The 13,888-nt window shown below is 42.8% G+C and overlaps 2 protein-coding genes across 3 annotated transcripts in view; one reads left to right on the forward strand and one right to left on the reverse strand.

Annotated features, from left to right (window-relative positions):
• Positions 1 to 5,228: 5,228 nt before the first annotated feature.
• On the reverse strand, positions 5,229 to 11,886 carry LOC107394164 (secretory carrier-associated membrane protein 1). Of its 2 annotated transcripts, none has more exons than XM_015972959.3 (9): positions 11,682 to 11,886; positions 10,496 to 10,576; positions 10,199 to 10,309; positions 9,401 to 9,512; positions 9,141 to 9,269; positions 8,880 to 9,039; positions 8,596 to 8,697; positions 8,397 to 8,514; positions 5,229 to 7,405 (listed from the first exon to the last, which is right to left on the reverse strand). In XM_015972959.3, the coding sequence occupies exons 1-9, from the start codon at positions 11,736 to 11,738 to the stop codon at positions 7,244 to 7,246; spliced, it is 1,032 nt and encodes a 343-aa protein (XP_015828445.3). In that variant the 5' UTR covers positions 11,739 to 11,886; the 3' UTR covers positions 5,229 to 7,243. The 2 variants fall into 2 exon arrangements, with proteins under 2 accessions (XP_015828445.3, XP_070402278.1); XM_070546177.1 differs by lacking the exon at positions 11,682 to 11,886 and adding an exon at positions 10,907 to 10,959.
• Positions 11,883 to 13,888, forward strand: part of LOC107394165 (homeobox protein orthopedia B) — a 74,504-nt gene continuing 72,498 nt past the window's right edge. The window contains exon 1 of the mRNA XM_054731610.2: positions 11,883 to 11,972. The gene's annotated coding sequence lies outside the window, so the exon portion shown is untranslated. The remainder of the gene's footprint in view (positions 11,973 to 13,888) is intronic.

A 13,888-nucleotide genomic window follows, 5' to 3' on the forward strand; every position in this document is an offset into this window, starting at 1 on the left:
GGGGCTCCTTTTGCCTCAATAACTGCAGTAATGCGGCGTGGCATGGACTCGATCAGTCTGTGGCACTGCTCAGGTGTTATGAGAGCCCAGGTTGCTCTGATAGTCGTCTTCAGCTCCTCTGCATTGTTGGGTCTAGCGTATTGCATCCTCCGCTTCACAATACCCCATAGATTTTCTATGGGGTTAAGGTCAGGCGAGTTTGCTGGCCAATCAAGGACAGGGATACCATGGTCCTTGAACCAGGTGCTGGTGGTTTTGGCACTGTGTGCAGGTGCCAAGTCCTGTTGAAAGGTGAAGTCTGCATCCCCATAAAGTTGGTCAGCAGCAGGAAGCATGAAGTGCTCTAAAACTTCCTGGTAGACGGCTGCATTGACCCTGGACCTCAGGAAACAGAGTGGGCCAACACCGGCAGATGACATGGCACCCCACACCATCACTGACGGTGGAAACTTTACACTGGACCTCATGCAACGTGGATTCTGTGCTTCTCCGCTCTTCCTCCAGACTCTGGGTCCTTGATTTCCAAAGGAAATGCAGAACTTGCTTTCATCAGAAAACATAACTTTGGACCACTCAGCATCAGTCCAGTCCTTTTTGTCCTTGGCCCAGGCGAGACGCTTCTTGCGCTGTTTCATGTTCAAGAGTGGCTTGACACACGGAATGCGACACCTGAATCCCATGTCTTTCATGAGTCTCCTCGTGGTGGTTCTTGAAGCGCTGACTCCAGCTGCAGTCCACTCTTTGTGGATCTCCCCCACATTTTTGAATGGGTTTGTCGTCACAATTCTCTGCAGGGTGCGGTTATCCCTAGAGCTTGTACACTTTTTTCTACCACATTTTTTCCGTCCCTTCGCCTGTCTGTTAATGTGCTTGGACACAGAGCTCTGCGAACAGCCAGCTTCTTTAGCAATCACCTTTTGTGTCTTGCCCTCCTTGTGCAAGGTGTCAATGATTGTCTTTTGGACAGCTGTTAAGTCAGAAGTCTTCCCCATGATTGTGGTGCCTTCAAAACAAGACTGAGGGACCTTTTAAAGGCCTTTGCAGGTGTTTTGAGTAAATCAGCTGATTAGAGTGGCAGCAGGTGTCTTCTATATTCAGCCTTTTCAGAATATTCTAATTTTTTGAGATACCAAATTTGGAGTTTTCATTAGTTGTCACTTATGAATATCAAATTTAAATGTAATGAACATTGGAAATACATTGGTCTGTGTGCATTGCATGAATATAATGTACAAGTTTCACGTTTTGAATGGAATTACTGAAATATTTTCAACCTTTTGCTGATATTCTAATTTACTGGCCAGCACCTGTACTTTATGTCCCACGGATCACTCAGCTGTTCATTTCATAAATCCAGAAAATGAATTATTTTCACTTCTTACGTGTGTTCTTGCTGTGTCGCATCTCTAATTCCATGCTGTAGTTCTTTTTTAAAACACAGAGCAGTTTTGTTTACCTGTTTTCCCGCATGCGGGAAAACAGGTAAACAAAACTGCTCTGTGTTTTAAAAAAGAACTACAGCATGGAATTATTTTCACTGCTTCTTTATCTTGTTTTGAGGCTAATAAAAGGGACCATTTATTCCGCCTCATTTTGCACTTTGCACTCTGTCCTTCACTCTTTCTGTAATGCTGCATATTCATTTGGATTCCTCTATTTCTTTAATTACTGCTCTGTAAGCATGGACGTAATTTTTTTTTGGGGGGGATGGGGGGGGGCATGCCCCCCCCCCCCCCCCACTTTTTCCAAAGTCAAGTTTTGACCCCTGCACTTTTTACCATCCAAAAACAATATTACGCTATATTAAATTGACACTGATTGGGCTCTAGGACCAAGCGGAAAACAACCGTTTGTGTTGAAGCCTGTTTCCCATCAGATACCCCCCCCCCGTGCCCCCCCCCCCCCCCCACTTCTAAAGTGAAAATTACGTCCATGTCTGTAAGTCACTGTAAACACTCAGATCCACGCATTTCTGTGCTTTGATTGGTTGTAGATAAAATGTGCAATAATTTCTCTAATATTTTTGCCTTGAGTTGAATGACCTGAGTCTGAACGTGAAAGTGTTCGGATTTATGTTAAAACCTATTTCTGGTGTTTCTGGTTTTGTGTTTATGGTCTGTTTATGTTACATTAACACGTGACCACATAAAATGTTACAATGAGTGGCTGGTGTGTGTGTGTGTGTGTGTGTGTGTGTGTGTGTGTGTGTGTGTGTGTGTGGAGGGAGATGATCTGTACACGTTGAATTCAAGTCCGTCTTTGATAAAATGATGCGATAGTGTGTTTAAGCTGCAGCTTGTCTTGTGTTTAACTTTTATGAGGAAACAGCGACATCTAGAGGGAGAAGATGGTCAAAACAGGAAATAATCCCAACACAGGGCTTTGATCGGGTTAGGAGATACTGCCACAGATGATAAAATTTTATTTTAACTTTGAAATAAAGAAATTTGCAAACATGTTCAAATGTAATGTTAAAAAAATGATTAAAATTTTCTCAGAAATGCATGATTTCCACAAACCATGACGTCACAGTTCAGTTTCACCCAGTTGGGTGCAACCTCTACAATCCAAAGAGCTGTTTTCCCCTAAGTCCACTGGAACCAAAATGTTTCAGGACCTTTAGAAAAAGGTCAATTTGTAGTTTTTATGAAGTATCTGCGTTAGACGATTAGGTGGAAAAGTTGTTTTCTCATTTTTCTTAGAATAATGTGAGAATTCCAAGATTTCAGAATTTTATCCTGAGATTGTCAGAAATCTAATTTTATTCCTCATCCATTAACATCAAATCTTAAGAGATTGATTTTCATTTTTGAAAAGAAAAAAATATATATTATTAGGTCTTAAAAATAAAAACTAACTTATTTGGAAAAAATAATGTAGATAGATCTAAAAATATTGCTGCTACTTTTAGTGTCATTCTGTTAAAATTTGACTCAATAATTCAATGAAAGAAAAGTGGCTTTAACTGCATTTTTATACTGATATCGTCGTCGTCTTCCTCCGTTTATCCGGGTCCGGGTCGCGGGGGCAGCATCCCAACTAGGGAGCTCCAGACCGTCCTCTCCCCGGCCACCTCCACCAGCTCCTCCGGCAGGACCCCAAGGCGTTCCGGGACCAGATTGGAGATGTAACCTCTCCAACGTGTCCTGGGTCGACCCGGGGGCCTCCTGCCGGCAGGACATGCCCGAAACACCTCCCCAGGGAGGCGTCCAGGAGGCATCCTGACCAGATGCCCAAACCACCTCAACTGACTCCTTTCGATCCGGAGGAGCAGCGGTTCTACTCCGAGTCCCTCCCGAATGTCCGAGCTCCTCACCCTATCTCTAAGGCTGAGCCCGGCCACCCTACGGAGGAAACTCATTTCGGCCGCTTGTATCCGCGATCTCGTTCTTTCGGTCACTACCCAAAGCTCATGACCATACAGGTGCTGGCCAGTAAATTAGAATATCATCAAAAGGTTGAAAATATTTCAGTAATTCCATTCAAAACGTGAAACTTGTACATTATATTCATGCAATGCACACAGACCAATGTATTTCCAATGTTCATTACGTTTAATTTTGATATTTATAGGTGACAACCAATGAAAACATCAAATCTGGTATCTCAGAAAATTAGAATATTCTAAAGGCCAATGAAAAAATGTTTGTTTCTCTAATGTTGGCCAACTGAAAAGAATGAACATGAAAAGAATGTGCATGTATAGCACTCAATACTTAGTCGGGGCTCCTTTTGCCTCAATAACTGCAGTAATGCGGCGTGGCATGGACTCGATCAGTCTGTGGCACTGCTCAGGTGTTATGAGAGCCCAGGTTGCTCTGATAGTCGTCTTCAGCTCCTCTGCATTGTTGGGTCTAGCATATTGCATCCTCCGCTTCACAATACCCCATAGATTTTCTATGGGGTTAAGGTCAGGCGAGTTTGCTGGCCAATCAAGGACAGGGATACCATGGTCCTTGAACCAGGTGCTGGTGGTTTTGGCACTGTGTGCAGGTGCCAAGTCCTGTTGAAAGGTGAAGTCTGCATCCCCATAAAGTTGGTCAGCAGCAGGAAGCATGAAGTGCTCTAAAACTTCCTGGTAGACGGCTGCATTGACCCTGGACCTCAGGAAACAGAGTGGGCCAACACCGGCAGATGACATGGCACCCCACACCATCACTGACGGTGGAAACTTTACACTGGACCTCATGCAACGTGGATTCTGTGCTTCTCCGCTCTTCCTCCAGACTCTGGGTCCTTGATTTCCAAAGGAAATGCAGAACTTGCTTTCATCAGAAAACATAACTTTGGACCACTCAGCATCAGTCCAGTCCTTTTTGTCCTTGGCCCAGGCGAGACGCTTCTTGCGCTGTTTCTTGTTCAAGAGTGGCTTGACACACGGAATGCGACACCTGAATCCCATGTCTTTCATGAGTCTCCTCGTGGTGGTTCTTGAAGCGCTGACTCCAGCTGCAGTCCACTCTTTGTGGATCTCCCCCACATTTTTGAATGGGTTTGTCGTCACAATTCTCTGCAGGGTGCGGTTATCCCTAGAGCTTGTACACTTTTTTCTACCACATTTTTTCTGTCCCTTCGCCTGTCTGTTAATGTGCTTGGACACAGAGCTCTGCGAACAGCCAGCTTCTTTAGCAATCACCTTTTGTGTCTTGCCCTCCTTGTGCAAGGTGTCAATGATTGTCTTTTGGACAGCTGTTAAGTCAGAAGTCTTCCCTATGATTGTGGTGCCTTCAAAACAAGACTGAGGGACCTTTTAAAGGCCTTTGCAGGTGTTTTGAGTAAATCAGCTGATTAGAGTGGCAGCAGGTGTCTTCTATATTCAGCCTTTTCAGAATATTCTAATTTTTTGAGATACCAAATTTGGAGTTTTCATTAGTTGTCACTTATGAATATCAAATTTAAATGTAATGAACATTGGAAATACATTGGTCTGTGTGCATTGCATGAATATAATGTACAAGTTTCACGTTTTGAATGGAATTACTGAAATATTTTCAACCTTTTGATGATATTCTAATTTACTGGCCAGCACCTGTAGGTGAGGATTGGGACGTAGATCGACCGGTAAATCGAGAGCCTGGCTTTCTGGCTCAGCTCCCTCTTCACCACGACAGATCGGCTCAGCGTCCGCATCACTGCAGACGTCGAACCAATCCGCCTGATATTTAGAGAAAAAAACTACATTTGTAAAAAAAAAATTGAAAATCATTTATTCAAATGAAACCCACAAGCATTTTTTTCTAATTTTATTTCATGTTAATACCATAAATATACAAAACTGAAACTATTTCACATGCGACAAAAGCCAGATTTTTTTTTACATGTGATTGATAATGAGGGTCAAACTTTACAAAATATACAGGTGTCCCTTTTCCTCTCTGGCTCGGTCGAACAACAGCAAAAACACAGCTCTGTGTCGCCAAATACACCAAGAATACTACCCACTGTGGCAAAGGCTTCATACAAGCAACTGTAAAAGTATAGATGAGAGCACGTGGGCGGGTGCAGCGACGCGTCTGAATAACTTAAGGTGAAACGGAAAGGGAACGCATCACAAAGCCAGATTTAAAAACTAATTTTTATGAACATTTGGTGGCTTTCTCACAGCTTTCAAGACAAAGAAATAACACTTTTTATACATCAAGCACACCTTTCGCAAACACGCCAAACCCTTGTTGCAGCCTAGCTACCTCACAAATATAAAAAACTCGACTGAAACTTCAAATATCACCATAAATAAAAACATGTTTTGACTGAAAAACAATAGATGTGCAACGAGTTGAGAGCAATACTGCCAGGTTTTAATTACGAATCATTAGGAATTCATGAGCTTTTTAACTCCACTGGCTTTTAGGAATACTTCATGTAGCGTCATTCATCTATCATGCACTTCTTCAGACATCACGTTCAATACAGGAAGTGCTAAAGCACAAACAAAATAAAAGCACACATTCAGAGTTCACATCAGTGCTAGTAGTCTGTACAACTTTAGTGTTTTTAAATGAACGATGGCGCCAAGCTCAACTCCTGTTCCTTCGATGCTGATTTTGGCTACAAAGATTTGGCTGCCGGTAGTTAAATACCGACAGAGAAACGAGTGGAGATGGACTGTTAGTCTGCGTGGTTTACACGAACACGGTATCAAGGTGTTTTACGTTTTTAAATAAGGACTCTTTTCTCGAGACAAATCGTATCTTAGTTGCCGTTCGGGTGAGAACAGGAAACGGGACGGCGAGAGGCCACCGCCGAACGGCTCCGGGTTAATAGCAGCGTTGGTGCGAACAGCTACATCCCGTTGTAGCGTGTTCTTGTCAAACATAAAAAAACTAGATGTCGCAAACTTCTTTTCCGGTTTGGATGAACCATCACGTTCACTCAGGACATGCAATCAGGTGTCCCTGCCCCCCCCCCCCCGAAGCTCGTGTAGCCTGAGAAACAGGAAGTGGAGGCCGACGGTGCCAGAAACATGGCTAGCTTGAGTGTGCTAAACATGCTAGTAATGATCATGCTGAGCCAGCCCAACCTAAGCAGCACACTGAGCAGGAGTAGATCAGAGGGATCCTGGGGCAGGTTCTTCGATTAGAACCCAAACTTTTGTTTATAAGGAACCTTTTTTCTTTTTTTACCAGAATGACGACGGTACCGTCTCGCTACACAAGCACAGATATCAGATCAGACGAGGTACAGTTTACCTTCAGGACCTCCACATCCACAAAATGGAAACCTAGTAAATAGATCAGTCACTATTTTCTAAGTAAAGAGGTCCAGCCAATCAGGACAAACTATTCAGAACTACGTGCACACCACCTACATACTTTCTAACGCCTCATGACTCGACACTGAAGCAGCTCTGAGGTCATGGCCGCGGCAAACACAAGGTATGCTAGAACGTCTGGCTGATCTGGGATCACCTCGGGACAGTTAGACAAGGAAAAGGAAGGTGTGTGTAAGTGTGTGAGATCAAACCCCGCCACACACTCGGCTCACGCCTCCGATCACTTAGTGGAGGTGAGCAGCCACCTGACTGCATGTGCGTGTTTTGTTGTGGTCGGAAGATAAACGACTCTGGTCCGTTGTTTTTACGCTGCTTCGCCCTTCAGAAGAGAAATGTGCAGAGGAAACATTCTGAAGCATAACCTGTTGGACGTGAGAGCCAGCAGGACCAGAGTTGTGTGTCTCCGTTGTGTCGTTGAGTGTGTGTTTTTGCCTCTTAGTGTGGGAATGTGTGCCTTGTTGGAGTTTCTGTTTAGGGGTGAGGTTTAAAGGCCCCACGAGCAGCATTGGTTGCAGCGTTGGCGGCGGCGTTAGCTGCCGCGGTCTGAACCGTCTTGTTGGACATGACTCCAGTTGCAAACTCCTGCTGAGCCTTCTCGAAACTGGCACCAGTGGTACGGTACAGCGCGTGCACCTGGAAAGGCAGAGACTTTAGGTGGATGTCGAGACTTTCCTCTTCCCATCTACTGTTTAAATGTCAAACTTTATCTATAATCAATCCTGTTGTCGGGCAAATCTCCAAAATTAGTTGATATTTAAAGAGCAAGTCACCCCCAGATCCACTTCTTTTTTGCCGATTAACTATATAAATGAGTGTCTAACCATGCTGTAGACACATGCAGTCGATCATTTGGCACTTAAGTGCATCTTAGTTAAAATTTAAATATTCTGCCTAAAACTGTCATTGTTGCACAGTTGTCAGGTAAAAACTCTGCAATGCATTTAAATGTAATCTGCCATTGCTATAGGCTTAGAAGTACACTATGATGTCAGCTGGTACATTATGAGGTCACAATGTCGTGTGTGTGTGTGTGTATTTGTTAGTGGCTCCGCCCTTTCAGTCTGCCAGGCAACATCATTTTTTGCATTTTTCAAATACAGGGTATCTGCAGGTTTAAGGGAGCCAAATTTAAGACTTTTTAAGGCCACTTTGACCAAATTTAAGCTATAATTTCCAGCTATTGCCTGGAAACGGTGCTAACCACGTCGCAAACGTGGGATTAACCATCCAGTTACCATTAAACTTGCACTTCCCCATGGCGCAAGCGCCCACTAGCTTAACCAGCTAATGTGCTCATCTAAAAATAGCCCCCTTTCACAACCAACTGAATGTGTACGGTTTCGCTTACGGCAACATCGTACACAAAAAAGCTGAACACTAACTAGACATTCATGAAATTTTTTTATAGAAATTCAAGAATCTTTTTTAATGGGTCTTTGTGGTCATTTAAGACCTTTGGAAACTGTATTTAAGGATTATTTGTCATTTTTAAGGATTTTTAAGACCTTAAATTTGGAAAAGCAAATTTAAGACTTTTTAAGGACCCGCGGATACCCTGAAATAGGAAGTGGGAGTGGAGTAAGACTCTGGCAGGGGGTGACTTGCTCTTTAATGACCGTGTTACCTTTTTGAACATAATAAGCGAGCCCACAGACAGTGCGGTGAACAGGGCCGCAATCAGTAACATGATGATGCCCACTGGGATACTGGTGTTCAGACCAGTAAGAGCTGCAATCCAGCCACTGGAAGAATCGAAACAAAACAACGGCATGAGCGAATGCACAAAAACCCAGACAGGGGAAGGTCAAAGCACGAGTACCCACCATGTTCCCCAGCCAGTGATGCCGATCGTTTGTAGAACGTGGACCCCAAACTGGCAAATGTAGACGAAGAAGAAGACGAAGAAGCGGAACGAACTATCACTCCTGCAGTGAGGAGAGGAGAAAGAGAAAAGTTAGGAAATGCATGCTTCAATAAATCTTTTCTGCTCCCGCGGGAAAGAAACACAAATCACATTATTGTTGTGTTTCACTCTTCTTCCTGTATAAAGTGACTGCTTTAGCTAAATGCTACATGAAGCAGCCTCATTTCCAACGTCCTTGCTTACCTAAAAGCCCCATAAAGTGGTCTGTACCAGCAGACGAAAGAGCACGGCGTAAACAACAGGAACCAGAGCATGGCCAGGCCAAAATCTACGCCGCGAGACGCGTCTACGATGAACCACGCCAGGCAGCCGAACATGTTCACAATCAACGTGCCTGCGTGGACTGGTAAAAAACAAACAAAGCCACAAAATAAAACCCTCAAACTTTCACTGAATCATGAAGCTGTGGTTCCGATATTGTGACGAGTCAGCTGTTCTACTCACACATCCAAAGGTTGTACATTATCTTGACGGTCTTCTGAAACTCTACAGGAATATCCACGGCAATATCGTGATAGAAACACGGGCCAACGGGGAATTTTTCTGGTAGTGGAGGCCAGTTGTTTTTACGGCCTGTAAGAACAAAGCGAGTCTTGCTCACCGCTGTGTGTAATAGCGATGCGTCCGATGAACGGATCAGCTTTGATCCAGAGAGGTAAAACAGATGAATGACCAATCAGGAAGACGGAGACAGACCGACTGACCTCCTGCCACTCCGTGGGACTGTAACTCTCTCTCCCGACGGTCGAGCTCCGCCGCTTTCTTCTCCAGCTCCTCCTGCCTCCTCAACAGCTCCGCTTGAGCGCGCGCTTGGTCCTGCAGAAGACCCAGAAACATCCTTAAAATGTACAACCCAACATCTGACAGCTTTCATCTTTTTAGTTCTCTTTAAAACACAGAAAGGTTTTATTTACCTGCAACGTTTCGTTTGCGGCTGCAAACTTCGTCAGGCTGACGCTGATGGTGGCGTCACTTCCTTCTCGCCACTCCGTGAGACTGTAACTCTCTCTCCCGACGGCCCAGCTCCGCGTCCGTCAGCGTCAGCCTGACGAAGTTTGCAGCCGCAAACGAAACGTTGCAGGTAAATAAAACCTTTCTGTGTTTTAAAGAGAACTAAAAAGATGGAATTAGAATTTCAACACAGCAAGAACACACCAAAGATCTGTCAGCCTATCATGACGGCCGCTAAGGCAAATGTTAAAGCGTGGGGCAAGTTAAATAGGAAAGGGTTAAGGGTTGCTAGTTTAAACTACACACATCTTTGTTAGTATTAAATAGATCTAAAATGATGCTGCAATCAAAAGCTGAACATGAGGAAAACAGGTTCAAAACATTCGGGATGAAACACAGCAGGTACCTCATCACGTCGCTGTTGGGCCAACAGAAAACAACAGAAAAAGAAAAGATGGAGAATCTGACTAAATGTTGCACATATTTTGTCCTTTTTCACAAAAACGCTAGAGCAGCAGACTGTTATGGTAGCTGTGACAGATGAGCATTACCTGAGTCTGGAGCTGTGAGTAAGCTGGCGGTTCTTCTGTTGGCTTCATGATGGCAGGTTGTGTGTTCTGGGAGGGCGCAGGCGTGGATTTGGGGGCATTTCCAGGTGCTGCCTGCAGACCAACATAGATTATAATGTTCATACTTATGCAAAAAAATAAAAAATAAAAGACAGACATTGAGTAAAAGCTCTAATTAGGCCACGGTGACGTTCTTTGTCAGCTAAATCCTCAGTGATTATAAAGTGTAGAGTTGTGACTAATATTAAAAAACCAGAAACACCCAGATGTTAAGCTAACCGTTCTGGCGTCTGTGAAGGGGTTATACTCCTCCAGACCACCAGGGGGGGCCGACCGTGTCACCTGGGTCACCGAAGGATCCTACAGGGGAGAGAAATCCAAGCACAAATGAAAAAAGCTACAACATAAAATCAAATCTTCATATTTTATTCTTTTAAATAGCTTGATGTTTAGAAGAAAAATAAGTGACTAATTTCGAAATGTCCTAAATTAAAAAAATTACATTACGAGGTAAAACAAAACATTGCTAGATCTTAAAACATTTGAAATAAACTTTTATCATTTTAAGCACCAAAAATAAATAAATAAAATCACAAACACGTTTTTTTATTTAATCAAACTTTTAACAGATTGAGCTTTAAGAGGGTTTTAAACGGAGCTTTAAACGTGTTATAAAACAAGCGTGTGTACCTATTTTTGCAGACTGATATAATAAAATCATAACTCAGCTGAGAATAACGGTTCCCACTTGTTGAGGCAGCAACCCGTTATGTGCAGGACTGTGTGATACAGGGAAGTGAAACTGAGAATGCGTTTGAATGTTTGGGAAGTCTAAAACAGGGTTTGTTGGATTAGTATGTGCTACAAAAACAAATCAGCAAATATTTTTATTACAATAAAACATTATTCTGTGATGAGCACACTGTGGTGTAAATGCCTAGAAACAGCTAACTTTTTTATTATTTAGAACACGTTAACAGTTGTGGTCATCGGATCCACAATGGAGCATGGCACAAAAGAAAACCTTAATCACCCAAGAGTCATCAGTGTCTCTGGTAAAGGTGGGCCGTATTGTTTTGGTGTTTCTCTTATTAACTCACCGAGTATTCGGCAGAAAGTCAGTAACGTTTACAAAAGACTTGCCCGCCAGCGGCTTTTATAAATAAAATCTTTAGCCAAACAGTAAAACCGAAATGCCAGGAAGAAACCTGTAAGAGCATTTAGCAAGTGTTTACAGGCAAAGCTAACAATAGCAGTTAACGGTTACAGCATTAACAAAACCCACAATACGACTAAATATCGGTGGCGTAATTGGTAGTTAATGTCTCTACAATACGATCGGTCACACTGAATGAACGTGCTGTGGTAAATAGTCCATTTCTCTACTAAGTGAGCACGTCTGGATGGCTGTCCAGCTGTTAGCTAAGGCACCTAGCATGGATGCTAACGTAGCTAAGTAAGCTACCTGAAAGGGATTGCTGAAATCCGGGTCTGCGAAAGGATTGCTGTCAAAATCGGACATTGTGTCGCCTTTCCAATAACAGTTTTCCTAACTGAAGTCTCCCCAATACAAAATAGAGGCGCCAGTCCTTTGATTAGACTGTCTGTTTTTGTTGTCTGCAGTCTCCAACGCCTCCAGCTGATGGAGACCTCTTGGTTAGCCTGTTAGTCGTTAGCACAAAAATGGCAGGAGGAGACGAGCGGATGGAGATGAGCAACGCGAACGAGTTCCTCAGAGAGCATCTCGTCTGGACAGGTAAATTATCAACAGAACAGTCCTCATGCCTCACAGATAAAGTTTCTTCTAGTCTAAAATGTCATTGCTAGTCAGAATTTAATTTGTAGGATATATTCCAAAAACAAATGGTTACTAGAGCAACACTGAAAAGCTTTAGTGCTCTTTTTGACGTGACTACTTGGAGTGGAAATGTGTTGTGTATGTGCATAAATCACTAGTGAATAGTGAAAAAGAAAAATGTCAACACATCGAAGTGTTTTTCAGTTTTTTCCCTTCAATCCACAATCAGAATGAATTTATTAACAACAAAAATGAACACTGCATTTGTTAATTTGGCACAAATCAAGAACAGAGAAAATAATGAGAGACTTTATTAAAATATATATTTTTTGTAAAATTTGGCTCAAATATTATTCTGCTATCATTATTCTATTCCTATTTATTGGACTTCAGCTCATAACATTGTTATTCAATTCAAATTCAAATTCAAAACTACTTTATTAATCCCAGAGGGAAACTGATTGCTGTAGTAGCTCAGAATAATACTAATAATCAAGTCATCAAAGAGTTGTTGTATATTACAATGGCTGTTGGCAGGAAGGATCTCCAGTAGCGGTCAGTGTTGCAGCCAAACTGAAGAAGCCTCTGACTGAAGACACTCTTCCGTTGTCGGACAGTCTTGTGAAGAGAATGCTCAGGGTTGTCCATCATTTTCTTGATTCTCTGGAGAATTCTTGTTTGCTCTATCTCCTCCAGCGGTTCCACAGTCGTCCCCAGAACAGAACCAGCCTTTGATATTAGGCTGTTGAGCATTTTCAGGTCCCTGCTTCTGATGCTGACCATCACCTGATTTATCATTGCCCATTATGATCGATGGAAGAGATGGTTTGAATTTCCTCTTTCTCTGTCTCCGTTTTGCTCCCGCTCTGCTCCCACGCTTCTTGCGTTTTATCGTTTTAGCTCATTTGGGATTTGTGGCTTCAGTTGAGGTATTATTTCAACCTTTTCAATGTTAATCACCTGCTCCTGATTGTAAACCAGCTTGTTACCATGGTGATGCATCATAACAAATGCTCAAAAAGCAAAAAAAGTGAAAAAAATTGCAGTAAAAATCCTCCAAGCTTCACAGCACCAGAAACAGAAAAGTAAAGTGTCCAAAAAATAGTTTTTCTTGATTGCTTGATTATTTCTACTAATTAATAACATGTGCTTTCCGGAACTGCGCTGCTCTGGGTGGCTGCATGTTGGAGTAGCTCTGTCGACTATATGTGAGTTTTGACTTTTCTTGGGTATTTTTTCTTCTAGTTGCTCAAGAAAAACTGTATTTTTTGGACACTTTACTTTTCTGCTTCTGGTGCTGTTAAGCTTGGAGGATTTTTACAGCTATTTTTTAGCTTTTTTCACTTTTTGAGCATTTGTTATGATGCATAACCATGGCAACAGTCTGGTTTACAATCAGGAGCAGCTGATTAACATTGGAAAGGCTGAAATAATACCTCAGCTGAAGCCACAAATCCCAAATGAGCTAAAACGCAAGAAGCGTGGGTGCAGAGCGGGAGCAAAATGGAGACAGAGAAAGAGGAAATTCAAACCATCTCTTCCATCGATCATAATGGGCAATGTGAGATCACCGGCCAACAAGATGGAGGAACTCCAAGCCCTTTCAAGGACTCAGCCAGAGTTTCGGCTGTTTCGGAACCGCTGGAGGAGATAATGCAAAGAAGGATTCTCCAGAGAATCAAGAAAATGATGGACAACCCTGAGCATTCTCTTCACAAGACTGTCCGACAACGGAAGAGTGTCTTCAGTCAGAGGCTTCTTCAGTTTCGCTGCAACACTGACCGCTACTGGAGATCCTTCCTGCCAACAGCCATTGTAATATACAACAACTCTTTGATGACTTGATTATTATTATTATTATTCTGAGCTACTAC

This window comes from Nothobranchius furzeri, chromosome 17, assembly GCF_043380555.1.
Source record: "Nothobranchius furzeri strain GRZ-AD chromosome 17, NfurGRZ-RIMD1, whole genome shotgun sequence".
NCBI classification, from domain to species: domain Eukaryota; kingdom Metazoa; phylum Chordata; class Actinopteri; order Cyprinodontiformes; family Nothobranchiidae; genus Nothobranchius; species Nothobranchius furzeri.

Coding starts and splice junctions, on each gene's coding strand:
- LOC107394164 (XM_015972959.3), bottom strand. CDS start 11,738: ATGTCCGATTTTGACAGCAATCCTTTCGCAGACCCGGATTTCAGCAAT. Junction 10,577..11,681: donor ATTTCAGCAATCCCTTTCAG/GTAGCTTACTTA, acceptor TCTCCCCTGTAG/GATCCTTCGGTGACCCAGGT. Junction 9,270..9,400: donor GTCCCACGGAGTGGCAGGAG/GTCAGTCGGTCT, acceptor TTGTTCTTACAG/GCCGTAAAAACAACTGGCCT.